Genomic DNA, 26,812 nt, shown 5'->3' on the forward strand with positions numbered 1-26,812 from the left:
TGGACTACGGATGTTGGGCATAATGTTCCATGATCAGATGAATTCCATTTTCATTTATTTCAAGTAGATAAGTAGAAATGTTTGTGGAGGAAACTATATGAAGTCATGGATACCTCATGCCAGCAATGCCATATCGGCTTATGGTGTGTTCTGTTGGACCACTACATAGTGGAATCTGTTTTGACAGGTTCCCATTAGACATTTTTGCTGATGGGATTATCATTTCCTCTTTATGCTCTATTCTTTGGTGAAGATAGGTTGTTTCAGCAGCATAATGCCATTCCATATTGAGCACAAATGACACAACTGATACTAGGAACAATGAATTTTGGTTTTAATTACTTCTTTAACTTTTCACTTCAAATTTTCTATTCTTTTCAGACATAATAGAAATAAAGGAAAAAAATGGAAAAAAATTAAATTAATTAAAAATAAAATTTTACTCAATTACAAAATAAAATTTGTAATTGAGTAAAATTTGTAATCCGTGTTTATTTGGTTCAGTTTGTATTGGGTTATTTGTTAACATTTCACATAACCAATATGTTTAAGCCAGGGCTGCGGAGTCGGTAAAAAACACTAAACTCTGACACCTGATAATTTTAGTAGGCTGACTCTGGCAAAATTAAATACCAAGTCATTTTAAGGGGGGTAGAGGCGCTCATAGGGGGTATCCTACTCTGAAAGGAGCCTGGCATATTTACCCAAATACTTTTATAGTTAGTACTTTTAATATTTAACTTACATTAATATTTATTTGTATAAAAATAATTAATATTTAACAAATATTTAATAAGAGGAGAAAGGGGACAATAATATTCTACATCTACATATATTCGACAGCATTTGCACTTCAATTTCACCCTTCCAGAATAGTTAGTCCAACTAAAAATGTGTGTGATCTAGCTAGCTACTTCAGTCCCTTGTTCAGAAAAGAAAAATATGTACTCTGATCAATTACTCTGGCTCATTCAGAAAAATAGAGTATTTATTTAGAGCAGGGAAAATAAAGGAATGATTCAAAAATATTCAAATTCAATTGGATCAAAATAATTTAACTACTAAACACAAATACTACAAAGAATACTACATATTTAATAAATTAAATTGATGCATTTTGTATTTAAAATAAATGAATTATAACAAAATACAAAAAGATTTTAAAAAATTANTAAATCGATAATCAGTTAACGAACAATTCGGATAGCGAACAAAGTCTTGGAACGGATTATGTTCGTTAACCGATCACCCACTGTACTAATAATGTATTTTTTCATTCTTTTCGGTTATCTGATTTTTTCAGTTATCCGACCAACCTGAGTCCCCAATTGAGTTGGATAATCGATGCTCTACTGTATTTGTATAAAATAATTAATTTTAACAAATATTTAATAAGAGGAGAAAGAGGGCGATAAAATTCTACATCTACAGATATTGACAACATTTGCACTTCAATTTCACACTTCTAGAAAAGTTAGTCCAACTAAAAAGTGTGCAATCTAGCTAGCTACTTCAGTCCCTTATTCAGAAAAGAAAAATGTGTACTCTGATCAATTAGTCTGGCTCATTCAGAAAAATAGAGTACTTATTTAGAGCAGGGAAAATAAAGGAATGATTAAAAAATATTCAAATTTAATTGGGTCAAAATAATTTAACTACTAAACACAAATACTACAAAGAATACTATGTATTTAATAAATTAAATTGATGCATTGACCCAAATTAAATTCATTTACAAACATCTCCAAACCCGATATAGAATATAGCTACATACCACCAGAATGACGAAAATCTATCGGGCTAGTTTAATGCTAATTATTAAATAAATTATGTAATCAATTTGGCTTACCTCTAGTGCCAAATTGATTACGTAATTTATTTAATAATTAGCATTAAACTAGCCCGATAGATTTTCGGCATTCTGGTGGTATGTAGCTATATTCATTTATTTCATATTTAAAATAAATTCATTCATTTATTTTAAATATAAAATAAATGAATTATAACAAAATACAAAAAGATTTTAAAAAATTAATGAATAAATAATAAATTTTCTTTCATTTAAATAAAAAAACTAAAGTAAATTTAAAATGTGGGAGATGGAGTTGACACATTTTTCCGACTCCGACTCCACAGCTCTGGTTTAAGCTACTAATAAAACAAGTGCTTGGTAATTATAAATGCAGCAATAATGAATTCAACAGTTTGTTACTCTGTAAAATCTATGTTAATTAGCAGAGATAGCTAAACAGAATAACTTTGTTAAAAATGGCTGCCAGGCCAAAAAAAGACCAGTAGCTAACAGTCATTTGATTTTGAAATGACCAACAGTACATAACCATTACATGAAGTGCCCCTTGGTGGCTAACTATAGTCAAATAACTTACACGATAAGACACAATTAAATCCATACACAATTAAGACTATACAAACAAGTCTTTTGATGTTCTTCCTCACACCTCAGGAAAATAATAGTCTTACAGTGGAGATGACATTTAGAGGCTGCTCATCCACCTCACTATGCAAAACATCACAAAACTTCCTTCTGTTGATGGCACAAATAAAAAATTTAATAAGCATTTGATAAAATGGCCAGGACTATAATTGTAAAATTAATACAATTAAGACTATACAAATGAGTCTATTTGTGCCATCACCAGAAGGAAGATTTGTAATGTTTTGCATAGTGAGATGGATGAGCAGCCTCTAATAAAAAGGTCGACTTTGCCATAAGACTGTTATTTTCTTGAGGTGTGAGAAAGGACATTGAAAGACTCACTTGCAAAATCTTAATTGTGTATTAGTTTTACAATTATAATCCTGGCCATTTTATCAAATTAAATAAATTAATTAAACCTGTTAACAATCTAAAAATAGAATGATTTAAAATTTTAAATCTATATGCATGTGTAAATGTGTAATTCTAATTTAAATTTTATTAGGCTTATAATCAAAAAACTTAAAGAAATTAAAATTTCTTTTCATTTATTAGAAACAGAAGACTGTTGTTACTTAGAAATGTGTGTATTGTTTGTAAGGGTCGACACCTCCTTGATGCCCTCGTCGGGATGACACCATTGTGTCAGATTCTATTGACACAGAAGCTGTGAGGGTGGTCTATTTTTTATTTGGACTTTAGTCACATGAGCGGTCATGTGTGTAGATGATCTGACTCTGGATGGTGGAGGTCTACAAGACAGCCAGGCGAAAGTGAATCACTCTGATACCAGTTAAACAGAACAAAAAAACAGACCTAGACACTGCAAGTTGTTGTGAGAGAGAGATCTTACAATAAATCTTGCATTTTTGTAACATTGATGTTTGAAGAGATCTGTTTGAAGATCAGGTAAAGGTGATGGCTCAGACTGTCCTTTAGGAAAATTTCACATATGAGAGGGTTGGCACATTAGGATAGTTTGCGATGTAGTGACATCTTACATGTGGTTATTTTTTTGTTGTGGAAGTAGATTTAATCAAAGTCAGAATGGAATGTGTACTTGATGATACTCTCTCAGGATTTAGAATATTCTGTATTCAGAGATGATGTTATTCCCTATTCAAATGCACAGAGTTAACTATCTTGGTTGAGGAAGTGGCAGTGACTGTTGTTGAGGAACTTGCAACTATGACTTATTGAGTCATGGAGGAATTGGCGATGACTGACTGACTGGCCATTGGTTGTCACATTAAAATGGCCGAATAGGGACAGAAAGGCCAGGAGGTCATGGTAAAGCATCTCTTTTGATGCTGAGAACATGTAGGAAGAGATGCTCCCAGGTTTGAAAGCTGATAGATATTGCTGCCAACAAATTTATATTATTGAAAATGATAGTATTTTCTTTTATTATTTTAATTACATTTAGCGACTACAGACAACTGCGAATTAATTTTTATAATTTCTAAATGTTCAAATAGTTTTCTTTTAGACATATTTTCTTCATGTTTCTAGATTTTAGTATTTTCTTTTATTATTTCACATGCATTTTGCAGTGTTTAGCAACTGCGAATTAAGTGTCATTATATTTTATTGCACGGATGTGCTNTTTATTATTTTAATTAAGATATTATTGATAAAGTCCAGGTTCTTACATTTGACATTTATTACACATATAGGACAAATTTAAGGAAATATGACTTTATTATACCAAACATAGATTTAAAAACTTTTGTTGTTGTAAACATACTGAATAAATACACATACATATGTACTGTACATACATGTATAGTATATGTAATACATTTGAAGCTTTGTTAAAAAATATTTAACAACTGTTTTAATTTCTGAGTGTAGGTGATAAGGTGTTATACATCATATTAATGTAATTAACTATATATGTTGATATTTCATTGTAATAAAAATTTATACAAGATAATTATGGTTTTAAAAGGGTTGCACAAAAACATTGACTGGGCTACATGTGACCGATGGACATAGCAAGACTAGAGTTTGTGTAGCAAAATGGCATCATTCTGGCATCCTCTTATAAGTAAAATTTATGAGAACAGAAGCTACTAAATGAGATGAAAAGTTATTTAACCTTTTCACCTCATTTCACTCCCTTCTAAGATGGTAATTAATACGACAGCCAGTAAAAGAGCCATAAATATTACTTATATGAGATGTCCCACTATTTATGCTCTTCTTAGGAATGTGAAGGATCCACCTACTTCATAAGTTTCTGGGCATATATTGCATGCCTTTGAAAGACAGGAGATTTGATAAGGATCTCATGTATATAGGCTCCACAAAAAGATTGGTAGAGAAGCAATTGCAGGTGCACACCACCGACATGTGGCAATCAAGGCTGTCTGTGCCTCTGTCAATACAGATATATAGAGGTGCACTTACAACAAACTAGCATTCTAATAACAATGCAATGCACCAACTGGCTTAGATACAGTAGAGCGTCGATTTTCCGAATCAATTGGGGACTGGGGTTGTTCGTATAACTGATATTTCGGATAACCAATTTATGTACGAAAAAATAGTTTAACGTATCCGATGTTGAAATTTTTCTCCATTGCGTGTCGCTTCGCGTTGAATTTTCTCCGTTGCGTGTCGCTTTGCGTTGAATTTTCGTCGATGTTAAGCCTAACAAAGACTATTGTATTGTTAAAAATTATTTTTTTATTTTGTACAGACAAAATAAATATATTGAGAAATATAAAAACAATAAAAAAGTATACTTCAGAAGTTAATTCAGTATCAAAAACGTAAAATATTTGAGTAGCCCAAGACATAGCCAAAGATTGAAGCGCCACAGCACTGGCAAAAATTTAAATTTGCCGACTGGAATTCTTTCGGATGATTGACATTTCGGATGATTGACTTTCGGAAAATCGACGCTCTACTGTATTTAGAAGCGTTAGAAATTTCTAAAACCATTTGTGCAGTGTATATTAACCTATACAGGAGAATAGGTTTATAGTGTGATTTAGAAGCTACCAAATATATTAATCTTTACAATATAATATTAAGTTTATTGTTGTATTCTTTTCAATTACAGTATGATGTAGGCATAAGGAATGCTGGACATTTTTTGTTCAAGTGATTACAGATTTGAACTATAATATCTCAATGTTGATAGATCTACAACCTAACAAGTAACACTATAACTAGTAGATAACTATATACGGTATGTAGTATTTACTAACAAAGTACTAATTGTGTGAAATGATATCATTTACATCTTAACGATAAAAGGTCAATACTTGGCTTATGGGAAAACAAGAAAGTATGGTTATTAACACACATCCTACTGGTAGGAGAGTCTTGGGTCCCAAACAAGACTCTGATTGTAGTTAGATTTGTTTTCTAAAACATGTAAAGCCTTATCTATTTCTATCGAAAGCCTGGATAGTTTCCTAACAGTGCATTACATAAACAAGGGTTCAGTTAGTACCAGGCCTGGACTTTAAGCAGGCAATAAGTAGCGTAAAATTGTTAATGAATCAAAAACCCGAAATAATTAATATATAATATAACGTAAAATCTGTTTATTTTTCTAAGCTTGAATATGTTCAATAATGAAATAAAGTTAGTAAAAATTAAATATAATAAAAAGATATTTTATCAAATCCAAAAAACCTATATATATGTTACCGGCCAAACCCGATTTCAGGCCAAACTAGTTTATCCTACACGTGTCAGGATATACTAGTTTAGCCTAGGACAATCTAGTTTGGCCTAAATACTTTAGGCTTAACTAGTTTGTCCTGGGCCGAACTGATTTAGAATTATTATTTAAGTCAGGCCTGGCCAACCTAAATTTTTTCGTGGGCCACTTTGATCACGCATAACATTACAATGGGCCACAATTTAGGCAAACATGCTTTTAAAAAAGTAAAACAAATACAAAATGTCATAACAACTCAAACAAATACAAAATGATTTCATTGTTATACCAAGAGTTCATACTTGCACTTGCACATTATAACAATGACACATGCAAATTTTCATNAGATGTTAATTTAGTATCAAAAACGTAAAATATTTGAGTAGCCCAAGACATAGCCAAAGATTGAAGCGCCACAGCACTGGCGAAAATTTAAATTTGCCGACTGGAATTCTTTCGGATGATTGACATTTCGGATGATTGACTTTCGGAAAATCGACGCTCTACTGTATTTAGAAGCGTTAGAAATTTCTAAAACCATTTGTGCAGTGTATATTAACCTATACAGGAGAATAGGTTTATAGTGTGATTTAGAAGCTACCAAATATATTAATCTTTACAATATAATATTAAGTTTATTGTTGTATTCTTTTCAATTACAGTATGATGTAGGCATAAGGAATGCTGGACATTTTTTGTTCAAGTGATTACAGATTTGAACTATAATATCTCAATGTTGATAGATCTACAACCTAACAAGTAACACTATAACTAGTAGATAACTATATACGGTATGTAGTATTTACTAACAAAGTACTAATTGTGTGAAATGATATCATTTACATCTTAACGATAAAAGGTCAATACTTGGCTTATGGGAAAACAAGAAAGTATGGTTATTAACACACATCCTACTGGTAGGAGAGTCTTGGGTCCCAAACAAGACTCTGATTGTAGTTAGATTTGTTTTCTAAAACATGTAAAGCCTTATCTATTTCTATCGAAAGCCTGGATAGTTTCCTAACAGTGCATTACATAAACAAGGGTTCAGTTAGTACCAGGCCTGGACTTTAAGCAGGCAATAAGTAGCGTAAAATTGTTAATGAATCAAAAACCCGAAATAATTAATATATAATATAACGTAAAATCTGTTTATTTTTCTAAGCTTGAATATGTTCAATAATGAAATAAAGTTAGTAAAAATTAAATATAATAAAAAGATATTTTATCAAATCCAAAAAACCTATATATATGTTACCGGCCAAACCCGATTTCAGGCCAAACTAGTTTATCCTACACGTGTCAGGATATACTAGTTTAGCCTAGGACAATCTAGTTTGGCCTAAATACTTTAGGCTTAACTAGTTTGTCCTGGGCCGAACTGATTTAGAATTATTATTTAAGTCAGGCCTGGCCAACCTAAATTTTTTCGTGGGCCACTTTGATCACGCATAACATTACAATGGGCCACAATTTAGGCAAACATGCTTTTAAAAAAGTAAAACAAATACAAAATGTCATAACAACTCAAACAAATACAAAATGATTTCATTGTTATACCAAGAGTTCATACTTGCACTTGCACATTATAACAATGACACATGCAAATTTTCATTTATTTAATTGTTTTGGTATACACAAAACGGAAAACAAAAGTTTTAATAGATATATAATATCGCTTAGCGGGCCACACAATTTAATGTGACGGGCTGTATGAGGCCTGCGCGTAGGCTAGACCTGATTTAAGTATATTAATGGTTAAAATAAAATTAAAAGGCTATCAATTAGATTAACAATATTTATTCAAACATAGTCTACTTAATTATAAAAAACAGTATTGATTAGACATGACATAACACTTGTACAAAACTATGAAATAAAAATAAGCTAATAAGTACTTATGAGTTTGTATTTTTTTCTTTTATTAAGCCATGCACTTTTAAAGGTAATTAACTTTCGAAAATATTTTCAAAAATTTAAACGAAATAATAAAAATAACTTTTAAAGTCAAACTAAAATTAAAAATGAACTTGTTTGTGTTTTTTAGTGTAACATATAAAATATTTAATCTTTTATTTATTTTTACAGGGTGGGTTGAAGTGTACCTAGGTAACCCAATGGCGGCACTTCAGACTTTTCGTGCTCCCTGCAGACTCCTCCCAGAGGGGAGACGCCGACAGGCCGCCCATTGTTAATGTCACTAGTTATTGATTCACGGTAGTTCTTGAACAAAAGAAAAAAAAGGAAACGTCTACTAAAAATGTAGTTAACCTAACCAAACCAACTTAATCGAAGCACCACCATTGTGGTTACCTGGGTACATTTTAACCATCAGGTGTACTGTGGTGGCATTTCGAATTACACAAAATCAGTTTTTTTTTACACTATTTGTAGTACATAAATCAGTTTGGCCTAAAGTATTTAGGCCAAACTAGATTATCCTAGGCTAAACTAGTATATCCTGGCACATGTAGGATAGACTAGTTTGGCTTGAAATCGGGTTTGGCCAGTAACATATACATACATGTACTGTGCATATGTGTATATATATATATATAAGAAACTTTTTGCAACACTTGGAGACCTATAAATTAAATTATAACTATCTTAGAATTATCTCCACAAAACCAAAAAGCAAAAATATGAAATTGAAATCTAAATAAAAAATTTGCAAGGAAATCTTACAAATTAACTTTGCCTAACTATCACCAAGAAACTTCTACACTGTCAATGACACTTGAAAGCCTTGCTTTTACATAGCTTGATCCTTAGCTCCACCTCATTTAATCTTGAGCTTCACCACCTTCTTATAGTGTGGTTGTGGAGATGTTACATGATTGATTATGCCAACTTGACCCTATTTACATACATAAGTGGCTAACATTTATTTAATTTTAGTAATCTTTCTTTATGTCATCGCCCTTATATTAAATCTTTTATAATTTATTGTTGTTGTTCTTTGGTGACAATTTGAGGCGGGAGATTATTCTTTTAACTTCCTGTGGAAGTGTCTCCTGAGATGTCATTTCTGGGTTCGATGACATAATAGATTATCATGTGCAGTTGTCATAGTAAGGTGAGTTTAGAATTTAGAATTTTGTCTGGGCAAAGTGCTGTAGTCTATCCTTAATGAAATAAAATGGCCCAAAATAAATAAGAAAACAAACTAAAAATAATCTCAAACAAAATATAACTAGTCAGAATTGACTCCTTGCAAACAGTCCCTATATCTGAGCGTGAGTCTTTCTAAATTTGATTATATATTTTTGTACTATTAGTTTTTAAAAATCTGTTTTGTATTTTGCAGTTAACTTCTCAAAATGGAATGGTTATTTGGAAGACGTAAAACACCTGAAGAAATGCTGAGGCAAAATCAGCGTGCGTTGAATAGAGCAATGAGAGATTTGGACCGAGAAAGAGTTAGAATGGAAAATCAAGAGAAAAAGATAATTAATGATATAAAGAAAATGGCCAAACAAGGTCAAATGGTATAAATTTAAATTTAAGATACAAATTTCAATGTATGTCAAACAATGTCATGACTTTGTATATCTAATAGAGTATCATGTAAGTGATTATAAAAGATAATATGTTGTGAAGATTTATCGTCATTTCTAGAATGCATCTGTTAGACATAATCTAGCCATTCAGTGACAATATTAATCAAATATATATTTTCATGACTGGTTTTTTAAACTGGTTTTTGACTGCATTGTTTGTGTTGTATTTTAATGTATGCTACTGCATAACATACCAATTAAATAAAATAATTATTGCATTTATACACAAAATAGCAATAGTTTCAGGTAAATTTAGTGGAACTTCTATTTAATATTTTCTCAGGGACAGCAGATTTCTGTCAAACTTAGAATACAAGTTTTGAGAAAATGATTATGAAAATCAATTGTAATGAATGAACTTAAATTTATACATAGTAATCTCTTTTATTACTTTTCTAGTATAAAAATTTAATAGTGACATCTTCAGATTCATATTATACAAATGATGAAAATGAATGGAATGATTAATAATGTTAATCACAAATAAAACAATAATTTATTATGCATGTTTATTATATTTCTATTAAAATATGCACATTTAATATAACAATATCAATTATTGATGTTCAATGCAAATCAATCTTTAATTCACTCTTTTTCTTGCTTATGAATCAGTGCAGCAGGCAAAAAATCAGAATACAAAAATCATCTAATACTCTTTTATCCTGTGAATGTCAAATCAAAATAGCATTCAGGTGTGATTTAATATAGAATTGTTGCTTAAAATTGAAGAGTAATGTAAATTTTAGAAATGCTAAATTGAAGTCTAAATTCTGTTGCTGTTATGGAGAAATAGAAGTTGGAACAATTAAAAATGAACATATAATTGGGAGAAATGTTAAAATGAAATTCTATTGTAAATATAATTTTTTAGGTAAATTTATAATTATATAAATATATAAATCTGAAATATGGTATATATCTAAAAAAACTGCACCATTTTCAAAATTACTGTATGGGCCATGAAGGCACACAAGTTATATCTTTAAAGCCAAACAACTCCAGAATTATATTGAGCTACTTTTCTGTGATTTAGAGACCTGTAATTTACAATATAAAATACTTAACTATAAAAAAGTAGAAGTGTTTAATAATTCATATTCTAATATTAGACTATTAAGAGGAATTTCTTCTTTTTTAAAATAGTCTGAAGTGGCAATCACACTTCAGACTTTATTAATATGTGATGAAGATTTTTCTTGACATTTGAAAGTAGAAAATGCAGTTTTTGGATACCTATGTTTTTGCTATATTATATTTGTGAAATTGTCACATATTTTTGACTGATCTAAGTGATTAAGAATGTTTGCTGAATATCTAAATATTCACATATAACTTCCTGAACTGATAATGCCTGCTTATAAATAAAAAGCTTGATTTATATAGATTTATAAATTTTGTATATACTATTAATAAAATAGTAAATATTGTTTTATTAGAGATGGCCATAATATTTGAGAGATCCGAATAGCCCCTGGGTCTAAATAATAATTTAAAAATATAGTTTAAATTTTGTAGAAAAATATTCTTTCGTTTGGTTAGAAAATAACGGTTTTCTAGCGTGGGAAAGCAGATAACAGAGCCACTTCCTTTGACGGAAGTATGAGCATCCTTTGTTTTTCCCTTATCTGTTAAAAATCTCGCCACAATGGGAACTGACGACCCCTCATTGCTTCCCCTTTTCATCTGTTCTCGTGGGGGAAGAACAGTATGATGATTGGTTACTAATGGAGAGATATAGTCAGAATTTGGCAGAATTCAGGGAGCTCATCAATAGATCCCAGATGAGGAAGACGAAATCCATACAAGCTCCATAAGGCCAACGCCCGAAGTCGTATCCTATCGAGTGGATAATGAGTTAGAAACATAGAAGATTATTTTAATATCGAGAATATCAATGCCTCTCCATGAATAGGAGTATGAGAACCTTATAACTGAAGGTATATTCGAGTAATACAAGTACAGAAGAAGTCAAATAAACAGGTTGTATGATTATTAATGAATTGTGAGCTTTCTCTCCCGACATTGTATAAGTTAAGAGTATCCGTTTCTCTGTCGAAGTTTATATTTCCATTCGTTTAATTTTGTTTTGTATTAAGCTTCATCTGTTTATTTTACTTTATTAAAATTTTTCTTTATTCTCGTTAAAGAAAATGTCTCCTGACTGCTACCTGAATCAGATCCCTACTCGCGTGTTTATCTGTGACCGATAAGTTGATAAATTGGTGTCAGGTCCCTGACGTTAGAACTGAGGAATCCCACAATTCTTCATTCCGCTTTAAATATTTAACTAAGTCCCTCCGCGCTCGAGTTTACTAAGATTGGGAAAAGCCATTCTTTTGGACGACTGAGAACTAGTTTCACCGACTAGCCGCCGATTAAGTGGTATTAACTATCCTAGCGGAGTAGTACCCCCGGCTGATCTCACATTTAGTTATTTCAAAAATTTTTTTCTTATAATTTTTGTTTAAATAAGCAACTAATTTTGGAATTGCATAGATGTTATATAGATTTCTATCATTGTTCACTAAAAGTTTATAAAGCTTTTAATAGATATGTTAATTAGTTTTTTTTTATTTTTTAGATTTTAGCACTTAGAATGTAAATATTTGATTAAACTATATAGAAATTATAACACCGGAAATGATAAATTACCTCACTTCACTGCCTGTAACCGGTGTTCTTCCTCTCCAATACGAAGGACTTTGCAATCGTTTTCGAACCTAATTTGGTTCTTCTTCAGGCGCTACGTGTAATTTAAATATTTGATTATCAGTTTTCACTATTTCTTTATGATGATAGAATTTACTTATTAAATCTCTAACTGCATTATTAATTAATACACTCCACCATACCTTTAAAATGCAGTCTACTTTGGATAGTTATCTAACGTTTTCGGTCTAATTTATAGACCTTCTTCAGGATTGATGTAAAAAATTTTAAAAATTTGAACTTTCCCAACGGTAATTCCAACAACGCACGCTCTACAATCTTCTGAAATTCGATTGCGCATGTCCATTTGCTCTTTATAATGCCGCCGCTTTCCATGCCGTTGCTATTCTATTTGACTCTCGAAAATTTATATTTATCCCCTTTTCTCTGTATTTATATATGTGCCAGGCCCCGGCATATTTTAGATGTCGTTTATTATCAATCTTTTGTATAATATCCGCCTTGCTCCATTCGATTGCAATCTCTGCAGGATCCGCGATAGCATAATTAGCCAAAGCCGTGATTGGTTGTTTACATCTTATATTCTTTTCGTGCTCCTTCAATCTTTCTCTTAATGATCTCTTTGTGGTTCCTATATAATATAACTCCTTCTTTAGCCTTTTATCCTGCAACGGTATTCTGTACACACCTGGAACTAGCCTCCTGTCTATGGGTGTTTTGTCATTTCTTAGCATTTGGAATATTGTCGTATTTCCATTATATGCTATTTTCTTTTTGCTCTCTATTCCTATTTTTCTGTATATGCTACTTAACGGTGCTCTGTATTCCATTATGGTGAACTCCTTTTTTTCTTTCTTATCTTCAGTCTTATTGCATCCTTTTTCCGCTTCTTGTATTAATGCTTTTACTTTACTTTGCTTAAGTCCTACACCTCTTGCTAATTTTGCAATGTAATCAAGTTCTTTACGTGTGTCATATACCCTGCTACAATGAGTGTATGCTCTTTTAATAAGTGCTCTAAACGCTGCTAGTTTGTAGCTTGTTGGGTCATGCAAGGACCATGGAACGTATGTCGGCTTTCTATACACTTTTGTAACAATTTGCCCTTTATCATCTATTTCAACCTCTATATCTAAGAAATGTACTCTTTTTTGATCTTGCTGCTCTAGTTCTAATTCCAAGCCATACTTATTGTTGTTTATATCTCTAATAAATTGTCGTATGTCTGGTTTATCGTTCCAAATAATAAATACGTCGTCGACGTACCTTGCATACATTATCATTTTATCTTCATATTTCTGCAGTATGCTATTTTTCAGAGATCTTATTACCATCTCGCACAGTAAGCCTGAGACCGGGCTACCCATTGGTACTCCTCTAAGTTGCGAGTATGCAGTACCGTCAAAAACGAAAAGTGACGAGAATGTAGCTAAATGTGCCAGTTCCAGGATTTGTTTTCTTAACTTCGCTGCGTTATCGATATTGCCCAGTAAAAAATCTCTTAAGTGACAAAAGCATGGTTCAAGCTTAATTGAAGGGTACATAGCCTTAAAATCAAGCACCGTCATGTATCTTGTTTCGTTAACTTTCAGTTGTTTCAACTTCTGGAGCACTTCTAATGGCTGCTTTATGTTATAAATGTGGGGAGGCATGTTCGTATTAATAAATTCCTTAAGTTTCCTTTCTAATAATATCGTAGGAGCACAGCATTTATCTACTACTGGCCTCAAGCTTCTTTCAGATTTGTGTGTTTTAGCAAATCCGAATAGCCTCGGCATGGCTGGGGATGAAACTATTATTCTCGTCATACCTAGTTGCTTAGCTAAAGTTGTCGTAGAGAAACGTTTTACTCTTGCTTGTAACCTTTCCAAGGCCTTTGGGTGTGCCTCTGAAAGAAGCTTGAGGCCAGTAGTAGATAAATGCTGTGCTCCTACGATATTATTAGAAAGGAAACTTAAGGAATTTTCGAGAGTCAAATAGAATAGCAACGGCATGGAAAGCGGCGGCATTATAAAGAGCAAATGGACATGCGCAATCAAATTTCAGAAGATTGTAGAGCGTGCGTTGTTGGAATTACTGTTGGGAAAGTTCAAATTTTTAAAATTTTTTACATCAATCCTGAAGAAGGTCTATAAATTAGACCGAAAACGTTAGATAACTATCCAAAGTAGACTGCATTTTAAAGGTATGGTGGAGTGTATTGATAGAATTTACTTGTTGTATTTTCTGAGTGGTATTAACACTTTGCCTAAAACTAATATCTCCAAAGCATTGCTTAATAAATTATATCCATGTAAAAATGCATTACAATCATATTGTATATGGTCAACATGAGTTTCATAAGTGCCTTTTCAGATAAATTTTTCACTACAGAAGAAAATTGTTATAGTTAATCAGTATAAGAAAAGAAATCAAGCTTGAATAAATATTACTAATTAGATATTCAAGTGTGATTTATTACAAGGTTAAATTTTAGTTAAATATACAAACTCTATATAATTTGAACCAAAGATAGATAATTAAGTCACCATGTTGTATTAAATTTAATAATGCATCTGTGTGGTAAACAGAAGTTTCAGGTTTCAACTCTGGATTCTAAATCATTTATTTAATTCTAATTGTTAAATTTAATATAAGATGGTGACTTAACTCCAAATTGTCAGTCCAAATTACATAGCATTTGTGTGTTTAATTAGCCAATTATAGTAATCAATAGGATTAACAGTACATTTTGGCCAATTATAATTAGCCAAAATGTACTGTTAATAAAGCTGGTTTGATTATTAAAATATTTAAGATGTTTTTGTTGGGTCTGCTCCCATAAATATCTTCAAATGTTCATCATCAATTATGCTTTCTGTTCTTTCATTATAAAATTCCAATCAACGAAACTTGGCTTACTAATATTGTGTGATGATTATATTCATTCTTTCTCCAAAAGCAAGATATACAGTATATTCTGTAGTGCTTCAACTATATTATATTCAAAACTGTATTGCAATAAAATGATTGCTCTTAATACACTTGACAATAGATTGTCATGTGTATTTTGAAGATTGAAATAAATAGTATATAAAAGAAATTTGCACTAATGACTTAATGGTCCAACATGTAAGAAATGCAAATTATAATGTAAGTTTTCAAGTAAATAACAAGATTTTAAATAAGTGTATTTTTAATTGCAATTAAATTTTTCTTTAGTGGTGACACTAACATTTTGAAGTTCTGTTTTAATTTGAAAAAAAATTTTTTTTACAATCAATACATAATTTTATCTATACTAATATTATAAAGAAGTAATGTTTGTATGTATGTAAGTTTGTATGCAGCAGGTAATCTCCGAAACTACTCATCCGATTTCAAAAATTCTTTCACCAATATTTAGAATGAAACTTCAGGGTGGACATAGGCTGTATATTATTCCGTTAAACATTCATATAAATTAAATTAAAAGATATAATCTAGGTTAAGGCTTTTATGTCCAACAGATGACGCCACAAGTACAACACCCTAAGTTTGATTTTCTGTGAGGCATTATGCTTTTCTGTGAAAATGAACTAAAGCAGATCATCATCTATCTATTTTTATAAATAAAAATGTAATGTTCGTTTGTTCCTACCGATTCCTTTTGAAATTTTGACACAATGCTGCATTCGAATACGCACATGTTTTTATATAATATACATGTCGAAATTCAACCCCACTGAAGGGAGATGGTTAGGATTAAGGCTTACGGTAAAGAATCTGCTTCTATTTATACTATTTTAGATGCAGGTTTTTGCGTTTTAATAGGGTACGTCAACAGAATGTACACTAACAACAAATTTTTTGATATTCCTCCCGCGGGGGAGAGAGACAGGATCCGTGAAGGCTGACCGTGAAGAACTTGGCTTCTATGATACTATTTTAGATGCGGGTTTTTGCGTTTTAATAGGGTACGTCAAGAGAATGTACACTAAGAAGAAATTTTTCGAAAAATTTTCCCCCCACGGGGGAAGTGTTATAAATTTGTAATAGATACATTTTGAGCCACAACAACGCATGGCAGGGTCTGCTAGTATATTACATAATTATTTAGTTAAAAAGAGTCTTATTTGTTTTTTTTAAATTCTGATGAATAAATTTTCTTATAAGAAATTAATATGTGTTATTAATTATGATGTTAATTAAAGCTTCTTCAAAAACTTCAGACACTAAGGTGTTAAACACAATTAATATATTTTATTCTTGCGAGCGCTTTCGACGTAAATATGCACGTCATCCTCAGGCAAATCAAACGAATAGAGAATTTGCCTGAGGACGACGTGCATATTTACGTCGAAAGCGCTCGCAAGAATAAAATATATTAATTGTGTTTAACGCCTTAGTGTCTGAAGTTTTTGAAGAAGCTTTAATTAAAATAAAAGTTGGCGTGACATCCAACCTCAATACGTTTTTACTACTCCTAACAATTATGATGTTATTTTCTATTTTCAGGATGCTGTTAAAGTCATGGCAAAAGATTTGGTTAGAACTAGAAGATATATTAAAAAATTCATATTGATGAGAGCAAATATTCAAGCTGTAGGTTTGAAGATTCAAACACTACGTTCACAAAATGCCATGGCACAAGCTATGAAAGGTGTAACAAAAGCCATGCAGAGTATGAATAAACAGGTTAGATTTTTAGATACATTATTAAATTATTAGTTCTAGGAAAGATGTATGGCTAACAGCTACAAGTATAGTTTCAACTATTTGTATGAAGTGATCTATGATCAAATCTGATGGGATGTTTCTCTCACTTCACTTTTTTTAAATTATGGGACATGAAGATCTTTTAAAATATTAAGTTGAGCTGTTTAACTTTGTTAGCATATACCCTGTTTTTAGTAATTGTTGAAATGGACCCTCCCATTATACCAACCACCTGCCTACAAGGATATTGCTTCATAGGTCATATCTGTAACATATCATGCATCAACAGGTATCCATAGAATTAAAATATCTCATTTCAGCAATTACAGAGAAATAATTGCTGTACTACAGAGCAGGCTGTACATTAGCAAAGATTAAATTTTCAACTTAAGATCTTTATTCTATGTCTCCACCATTGAAAAGAAGAATCTGAAACAAATTAATTTAGTCATTTATAAATTCACTAGCTAAAAGGAGAAATTGACTTAAAATTATGTAATTGGCTAAGTTTAGCAGATTTGTTTATGAATCATTGTGAAACTTTTTGAATTGCTTTTTCATTTAACACAAGTGTCTTAATTTTCAATACAAGTATATTTGTAGAATGTTACTAAGTATTGATGTATTTTGTTTCTATGATTAACTATTAGTTTGCATTTTATATAATTTTTATAAAAGCAGCTTTTAACACATTCATTTTTTTGTAGCTTAATTTACCTCAAATACAAAAAATTATGCAAGAATTTGAAAAACAGTCTGAAATAATGGATATGAAAGAAGAAATGATGAATGATGCAATTGATGATGCCATGGGTGAAGATGATGATGAAGAAGAAACGTATGTTTTTTTCCTTATTTTATCAAATTATTTAAAATAACATTTTCAAATTTAATCATTATATAGTAATTGATTTTTAATATGCAGTTGTAATTAATTTTGCTATTGTTTTGTGGTTTCATTGTTTTACTGAATTCTGAGTTGTATTGAAAATGTATACAACAACTATGATTTTTTTTTAATGAAAATAGAAAATAAGCTATTATTATTTTAAAAATTCAACAAAAATCTGCTTTGTTGAAATCCATTCTAAATTAGTGCTTTCTCAAGCACTTCCAGACAACCTAGCCCATCATCAGGAGACACTAATGAATTAACATGTATGTGTGTTTGTTTGTGTGTGTGTTGAAAATTATTGGAAAACTGATACTTAGAGCAAGCTCCAACAAAGTGAATATTTGTTAAAGGAACCTAGGGTTTTTTATTGCCATTTTTAATTATACAGTCAACTTACCTTAAAACAAACACCAATAAAGTGAATTCTTGCATTAAAGCAAATTTTGCCATTGCCATCACATTAATTTTCATGCAGTAAAGCAAGCAAAAATTTTATAAGAATTTGTTAAACTAACCTAAATTATCTTTACAATCCCAAGAAATAATCCTATTTCCAATAACGGTTGCTTTTTACAGTTTTTGACCTGAACATTAAAAAATGGTAGTGTAATAAATGTTCCATTTTAAGTAGATTTTCTTCTAGTAAACAAAGACAGGTTTGACCTCCAATTGTAGAGCAATTCAAACATCTCATTTTAGTGGGCCATTCTACTTACTATATTCAGAAAATATGGGTTAAAGTTTAACCCCTTAATGATCACCTGTTATTAATTATGATGTAATTAAGCATAAAAAATACTTAAACGAAAGAAATTCATTTATTTTGAAGAAAAAGCTTTGAAGTTTAAGTTCCTTTGTCTCGCCTTTCTGCGAAATTTAACACTGATGAGTCATTGCTTAAACAGCTGGATGACCTTGAGAACAGCTGGAGTCGGATTTCCCGGGGCATTCTCATAGACGTCTCAGGAGGACAAGGGTTGAAGGATGCCCATCTGTTTAAATGGATGTGGTCCCAAGTAAACATGCCAAGTTTACATACATTGATGCTAGGTTTGGCTACTTTGTGTCAAATTTGGCTTCCTTTTTTTCTCCTTTGGCATCAAAAAAGGAGTTGTGCCTTTGCTACTTTTTGGCTACATGCCTGCTGATTTTAATGTAACAAACTCATATGTCATACTCAGCACAATAGTGTCAGGACTGATCAGGACATTGCTCAGTTAGTCAGAATCAGTATGGGGAAATGGACCAAATATTCAAGGCATTTTTGTAAGGAATAATTGAAAGACAAGGCTTAATAATTTTTATTTGTGTAACTCCCTAAATTATATGACTTTGACCCTGAAAATTGTAATACAAATTTTTGATAGTGAACTAACTACTGTTTCCTTAGTGATTCATATTAACGTGAATTGAATGTATTATCAGATTTCAAATAATATGAATACAGTCGACCCTCCCTATAACACGGGTTTCTATAGTTCGGATTCCTGTATGGCAGCAAAAAAATTGCGATGGTATCTGTACAAACATGATAAAAAAAACTCCTATAATTTGGTAAAATGTCATTGGGCAGCTGAACAACTTTCCACCGTCTAGCACCACGCTACGGAGAGTTTAGGCAGGTAAATTGAGTTTACTATCGTCTATACAGTATTATATATAAATTAGGTACTGTATATATAACTACATATTAACTTAATTTATTGTAACTTTATTATAATTATATATATACTTTTCGCCGTCCAGCGCTATGCTACGGAGAGTTTAGGCGAGTAAGTTGAGTTTACTATCGTCTGTACAGTATGTAAATTAGGTACCGTAAGTCTAATACAGCACTAATTTTATACATTTCTTGTGAAAGAAACATTTCTTATTCAACGGCCATAAAAATTATTTATATTAATGATGTCTCCAAAGTTCAACGAAGTTTTCGCAGAAAAATAACTTATCAGAAATTGCGGCCGCTGTTTGGTGCGCTGCTCCGCGACGAAAACAAGCTTAAGCAATGGCGACGTCAAACGGTGCACACTTGGTAAGTAATCCTACAATTTTTTGTTTATAGCATAGTTTATACGGATTATTCCCAAAAAAAATATATGTGTTTTGGAAATGTTGAGTCAAATTAGTCTAGGAATCGATTAATTTTATGGAAGAAAACCTTTCAAACAGCCATAGTCTGTAAAGTGCATACGTGCCAGGCTGTGATTGGCAAGTAATCGTACAAAATGGATTCGTAAAGAACGGAACGTATCTACCGTGTTATAGGAGGTCGACTGTATTTAAAATTATGCACTCAGAAACCATTTACGGTGTGATAACAGATCATAAAAAAAAAATGAACATTTTCGAACCCCTTCTGGGCTCTGCATCAGGTTCTTAACCGTTCCTAGATAGATATATAATTCGTCATGCAAGAACCTCCACTGCCCTCGCTACTTATGTAAAAGATCCAGACATAGTAGCCGACTTTACTCAGGTCAATCTCCTCTTTGCTGTGCCTCCCTATGAACACCTCAAATGGTAAGAGGCTATACACATCTTTAAATTCTTCATCACAGCCAGGTGAATAAATTTTAAACAGGAAATGGTTTTGTCATTGGCCTGGCAAGAGTTGATTCACAACATGCTCTAGCCACTTGTAGTGTCCAGACAGGCCGACTCGTCATGCATGCGCAATGTACTTTTTTGTAAATTGTTTCGAACTTACAATCAAACTTTTATTTAAATGACATTCGTTAATTGAATATCCATCTAGGAACAGTTAAGAACCTGATGCAGAGCCCAGAAGGGGTTCGAAAACATTTTTTTTTTTCAATGATCCGTTATCACACTGCAAATGGTTTCAGAGTGCATAATTTTAAGTAATTTTGGTGTGGTGAGTAGTTATTTAATATGAATATTACATTAAACCAACAAAAGTTAGTTTGAAAGAAAAAAATATAATCCAAAATTTGTTTTTTATATCAAATAAGCACATTTATAAAATACAGTATAAAAATACACAGAAACAAAATGTTTTCTGAAATTTTTGCTTTAACCTATCCCATGTTAGAATTTTTTTCTGTGGCTGCCATGTTAAATTTTTGTTGATGTTAAGTCTAATGAAAAAAATTTTTTTTAAATAATAATTGTGGCTACTGTATTGATAATAAATAATTTTTTTTTTATTTTGCACAAACAAAATAAACATATTAAAAAATATAAAAACAAAAAAATTATATTTTGAAAGTTCATTTTAATATAAAAATTATGATGCATAGCGACATCTAGTATCAAAAATGTTCTGATGCAGAAACTAGTATATTTGGGTTCAGTGGGTCAGATCAAATGAGATCAACATGAAAATACTCAGAAACAAAATGGGACAGGTTAAATCAGTGTTTCTCAACCTCTAATGGATCATCACCCCTTCAATAAAACTGTTGGGTAGTATCGCCCCCTTCACTTTGAAAAAAATTTTGTTGGGTTTATTAGTTTATTTAATAATTATATACTTGTAAAAAAAATTAAACATTTATTTACTCAGGATACGTATTAGATTTTGATATAATTAACAAAATTAAAATTAAGCACCATTTGCTGTGAATCCCCACTGCAAGCTTCAAAATTCCAATTCTGAGGGCTGAGGCTAATGCCAAATTCATATTGCATTGAATAGACTAGTCACTAGTATAATGCTATTTGTTTAATTATTGTACGATATAATGAATAAAATATCATCTAATTATTCTTAATATAATGTTTTACTATATTGCCTAGAAAATTGTTTTTTGCCTCTCAAAATATAAATTGTTACTAATCTCCCCCCAACATGGAAAAACGCCCACATGGGGATATCGCCCCATTGAGAAACACTGGATTAAATGAACGGAAAATAATGTGTTTCTACTTGCTATTCATTGAAATTTTTTACCAATATCCAGCCATTAAAAGAAGTCTGTTATAGTGACATCAGTAAACCATGCCATTTAATAATGATAATTACCATTGCTAGTGTGTGAAAGAAATATAAATTATCAAAATTTGAAAATTTACTAAATATATTTAACAATATCCATGTTATATGTTGATTAATGTAACATGTATAATAAAAGTTTGCATAAATACAATATATAAATGACAACATGATTTTCCACTTGTTTTTAAGTAGAAACTGAAATAGGAATGAAAGTTCATTTTCTGTTTGTCTTATCATTGGATTAATACATAGATTCTTGTATTTGATGATGATGATGATATATTGGTTGGTCAGTATTCAAAAAATTACCATATTTTTCTGGAATGACTAGCTTGCTGCTTATAAACGGGAGACTTGCATGCTGGAAACACCAGGGTTACCTGCATGCTGGTTAAACTGTGACTAAAATATAAAATTAATCCGATGTAATAAAACTAGTTGTTAATTAAACATTAAAGAAAACATTCTTCTGATTACAATAAATTAATAACATTATAATTTGACTGACTTAAAGTCAGGAAGAGAATTTTCATTTACAAGACAATAAAAGAATTAATGACTTATTGACGGTGGTGGTGGTAGTTATTGTTGTTAGTCACTGTGGGCTACACTGACTGTTTACCCCAACCTTAAAAATACCTTCCTCTCAAATTTCACATGAAGCTGATGTTAATTGGTGTAAGCTGAGATAATTTACAGATTTTCTTAATCTTAATATGTTTATTTTTGCATTTTTGAATCAAATAACAATAAAATACAGTGAGTGATTGGTTAACGAACACCTCACAGAACAAACACAAAAAGAACTGACATAAAATAATGAATACCGATTGGTTTTCCCTTGTCTCCAGGCAACAATTCGAAACTTTTCAAAGCGTGGGAGACGTTGACATTGATGCCCAATATATGACTGGTATATACTAATTGGATTGTATTCTTCTGAACTTTGAAACTCTCCCTTGTAATTTCAGCCTTTTATTTTTCTGACATAACCAATTCTTTTGTAGTATTTGTGAGACTGTCGGGCAGGCACTTGTTTTGTGTCAGTTTTTATATTCGAAAGGTGAGAGTATAATAGCAAAGGTAGAGAGTGGGCAGAAGATGTCTGATGTTGCTGGGCAGTATGGCTTGAACAGGTCTACAGTAGGCCCCAGTTCAATCTTATCTAAGAAAGATACTATATAACACATCTGAGAAATAAAGAATACTAAAGAGCTCATAATAAATCCTGAAACAGATCTAACGACAGAAGAACGCCATGAACTCTTGAATGAAAAACACCAAGAAACTCTGTGAGATAGGTTTTCTTCTGAAAAAATAGGATTAATGCCAATATCTTCATTAAAGACCTTTTGAAGAAGTGGGAGGATGTCAGAACAATGGTTTTAGAATGGCATCCAAACCAGGTTGAGGTTAATAGGCTTGGGGATCTCTACAATTACAATGGTATTAATTACTTCTAAAAAATCCTGAAGAAAAGAGAGAAGCAATCGACATTGGACAGATTCTTTAATCCCTACAAACGGAAAACATGACTAATAAAAATGCAAGACTGTGTATAAATTATTTTTATTATTGCATATAAATAAATGTAGTAAGAAAGTGTATATTTTTTATTTTTTGGGGTCTCTCCAGAACAAATTTAATCAAATTCCCATAAAAACCTATGGTAAATTGATAATCGGTTAATGAACAATTTGGATAGTGAACAAAGTCTTGGAACGGATTATGTTTATTAACCAATCACCCACTGTACACACACAAAAAAAGCACTTCTGGAATTCCAAGAGTGTTTACATTGCTAGAAAAAAGACAAAATGAAGAAATTAAACATATAATTTGTAGTTTTTAATGTAATGCTGACGGTTTCACAGTTTTAGAATAAAAACTTGTTTGTTTTTATGTGATATAATGCATTCAATTTTTGTAATGTGCCCTCTAGAGAGGGATCTATAACCTCACTTAAACCAACATGCCAGCATTCTCCAGGATAAATTGGCACATCTGTTTTACCATATGGAAATGTCTGATTTCATGGTCTCCCCAGATAGTCCAACATGCCAGACAATCTGTGAAAATACAGTAAGAAATATCAGATTTCAAAATAAACAGTTTGTTCCCTTTTATATTGCATTAAGTCAAAAAAATTAATGAAGATGCAAACATCTTTACTAAGAAGTTATCTTTAGACATCTATATTGGAATCAGAAAACTTGTCTGAATGAAACTTATGTAGTGTGCTAATTACAAGAATTAACATAGTGAAAATAAAAGGATGGACTTTCAAATTCCAATCTAGACACTTGAGGACAGCTTGTTAGTGAAAAAAGAGTGCATTTATTTTTCAATTTCAGATAATGTGTTTGTTTCATTTTTATTTTATATTGTGAAGCAGATATGTTGTTATTTACTGGTTTCCTTTCACTATTATCAATATTATCACTATCATCAGTATTAATAAGTTAATGTAATATTACATTAACTTATTATTATTGAACATGAATTGATCTTATTTCAATTTTTCTAAATTATGTTTAAAGTTATGGAATTTATAAGATACTATCTTTTGAGCTTTATATGCTGTTAAGTAAGGATCAATTACTATATTTACATTTATTATTTAGAATCTATAATTATATTACTAAATAATAAAATTTATTTGTTTAGTGATGCTGTTGTTGCCCAAGTTTTAGATGAACTCGGTTTACAGTTATCCGATCAGTTAACAGATTTGCCATCTGCTTCTGGAACTTTAGTTAATAAAACTGGCGAAGCAAATAAAGCAACTGCCATTGCTGATGCAGATGCTGACTTACAAGCTCGTTTAGATAACTTAAGGAGAGAATAAAAGATTTATGAACTATTCAGATCACAATTTTTTGTTATTATGGCAATAAGATTTCATCTTATTGCTATATTTAACAGATTTAAAAAAATTGTTGTATTAAGTAAGCAGCAAAGTGATGAAAATGTGATATGTACACTTATCAACTGTTGTACTTTTATTTGGATATTCTTCATGAAGGATTAAGAGATGATTTTGAAGAACCAATTTAAAATCAGTATTATCAGAAAAAAAGTTTGAATTATCTAAAAACTTGTGAAATTGAAAATTATATAAATTAGTTGTTAAAGCAGAGAATAGTCTCCAGCAACATTTTTATAAAAAAAGAAAATTTGAAGTCTTATGCAGATAAACAATATTTCACCTGTGCCTAATTGTGAAGTAACATTTTGTTGTAAGCTAAAAACTGTAGTCAGTAATTATTTTATTATAAAACTATTAAATAAATCCACACTTTCTTAAATTTTTGTTATATAATGACGGTTTTGTAATAAACATATATCTTCCGTTTTATTTACTTTTTTATGAAAGCTTTCATTTTTATTGATTATATTTATTAAATTATTAAAAAATTTCTTATTGGCATTTTTGTAATTTCAAAGTAAAAATTTATTATGAACAAAATAAATTTAATCCTTGAATTTAAATAAAATTTCAAAATTTGTTTGCTTAATAAAAGCAGAGAAAGAGAAATGAGGGTAGTTCACTATTAAAATTACAATTGTTAATTTTATATATATATAAGTAAATCACATGCTCATTTCAGAAAGCCAGCTTTTATTAATTACAATTTACAAAAGATAATGCCAAGTTCTATAAAATTTTATGTTAATTATGTGAGACTTTTTTTTTTTTGTTTCTGAAAAACTTTAATTGAGATAAGAAAGGTTTGGATAACAGGAACGTTTTAAGGAATACAAATTACATAAAAATATTGTGATTATTATAAAAAAACAAATGTATGGCTGCTTTTTCGTCTTCCGTCTTTTCGCGCGTTCTTCTTCAACCGTCATCTTCTCTCGTGAAGTCGCGTCTCGTTCCGCTCTCGTTGTCTCGCCAGCAGATGGCGTTTCACTTTCCACAATTATATGGTTTAATTTACTCAGGATTGAACACTTTTTTGTTCAAAATCTCATGATTACACAGTTATAATTGAATAACATGTAATGTAAAACACATCTTGGTCACCTGCTTTGTCATGAAATAAAGAATTGTTCTGTTTGTTTCATGCTCATCTTTTTATATGGAGATATTTTTATAAGTTTAGTCCCAAGTGAGTCATCACAGGTATGTATGGAGAGTACTATCTGCCCATGCATTGTCTTCTATCCACTAGTCTGCATTCACCAAGCAAACAAAACTGTGGGTGTGATAAAAATTATTTAAAATGATATTCTATTATCAAATCAGAAGTAATGATCTGACAAGCCTGTTGTTTAAAATACGAGGGCTGTTCAGAAAGTTTGCGGCCTCAAATAGAACAACAAACAAAATAATGTTAAAACTTTTATTTTTCAATGTAGTCTCCTTTGTTAGCAATGCATTTATTCCAGCGATGTTATAACTTTTTTATGCCATCACAATAGATCAATTTATCAAGGTGTGCAAAATACTCGTTCACTTCAGAGATGACTTTGTCATTTGAGTGGAATCTTTTTCCTGCCAAGAATTTTTTTAGGTTTGGAAAAAGGTGGAAGTCACTCGGGACCAAATCAGGTGAGTACGGTGGATGTGGAACTAATTGGAAGTGAAGTTCGTTTATCTTTTGTTCAGTGATTCTGGTGGAATGTGCAGGTGCATTATCATGGTGGAACAGAACCTTTTTCTTCAAGTGTGGCCTCTTTTCTTTGATTTCTTTCTTCAGTTTTTCCAAAAGTTCACAGTAATAGACAGTATTGATGGTCTTTCCTCTTTCTAGGTAGTCAATAATGATGATGCCTGTAGCATCCCAAAAAACCAAGGCCATCACTTTCCCTGCTGATGGAACTGTCTTTGCCTTCTTTGGGGGTGGCGAATTGTGGTGTTTCCATTGCTTCGACTGTTCTTTTGTTTCAGGAGTGTAGTAATGGATCCATGTTTCATCAGTAG

The 26,812-nt window shown here is 31.2% G+C and overlaps 1 protein-coding gene across 3 annotated transcripts in view; it reads left to right on the forward strand.

Moving 5' to 3' along the window:
- LOC111618578 (charged multivesicular body protein 2a-like) overlaps positions 1-24,944 on the forward strand; it is a 35,344-nt gene extending 10,400 nt beyond the window's left edge. Inside the window, exons 1-5 of one of the 3 annotated variants that reach the window (XM_023360133.1) lie at positions 2,956-3,346; positions 9,424-9,604; positions 16,826-17,005; positions 17,734-17,864; positions 24,547-24,727. In XM_023360133.1, coding sequence (XP_023215901.1) covers positions 9,437-9,604; positions 16,826-17,005; positions 17,734-17,864; positions 24,547-24,727 — 660 coding nt within the window. In that variant the 5' untranslated portion in view covers positions 2,956-3,346; positions 9,424-9,436. Of the gene's footprint in view, positions 1-2,955; positions 3,347-9,423; positions 9,605-16,825; positions 17,006-17,733; positions 17,865-24,546 lie in introns of those variants that run through there. The other 2 variants (XM_023360132.1, XM_023360134.1) reach the window with 2 other exon arrangements.
- The last annotated feature ends 1,868 nt before the right edge of the window (positions 24,945-26,812 follow it).

This window comes from Centruroides sculpturatus, unplaced genomic scaffold (assembly GCF_000671375.1).
Source record: "Centruroides sculpturatus isolate CEXI.00-Female unplaced genomic scaffold, Cexi_2.0 scaffold42, whole genome shotgun sequence".
Lineage (NCBI taxonomy): Eukaryota > Metazoa > Arthropoda > Arachnida > Scorpiones > Buthidae > Centruroides > Centruroides sculpturatus.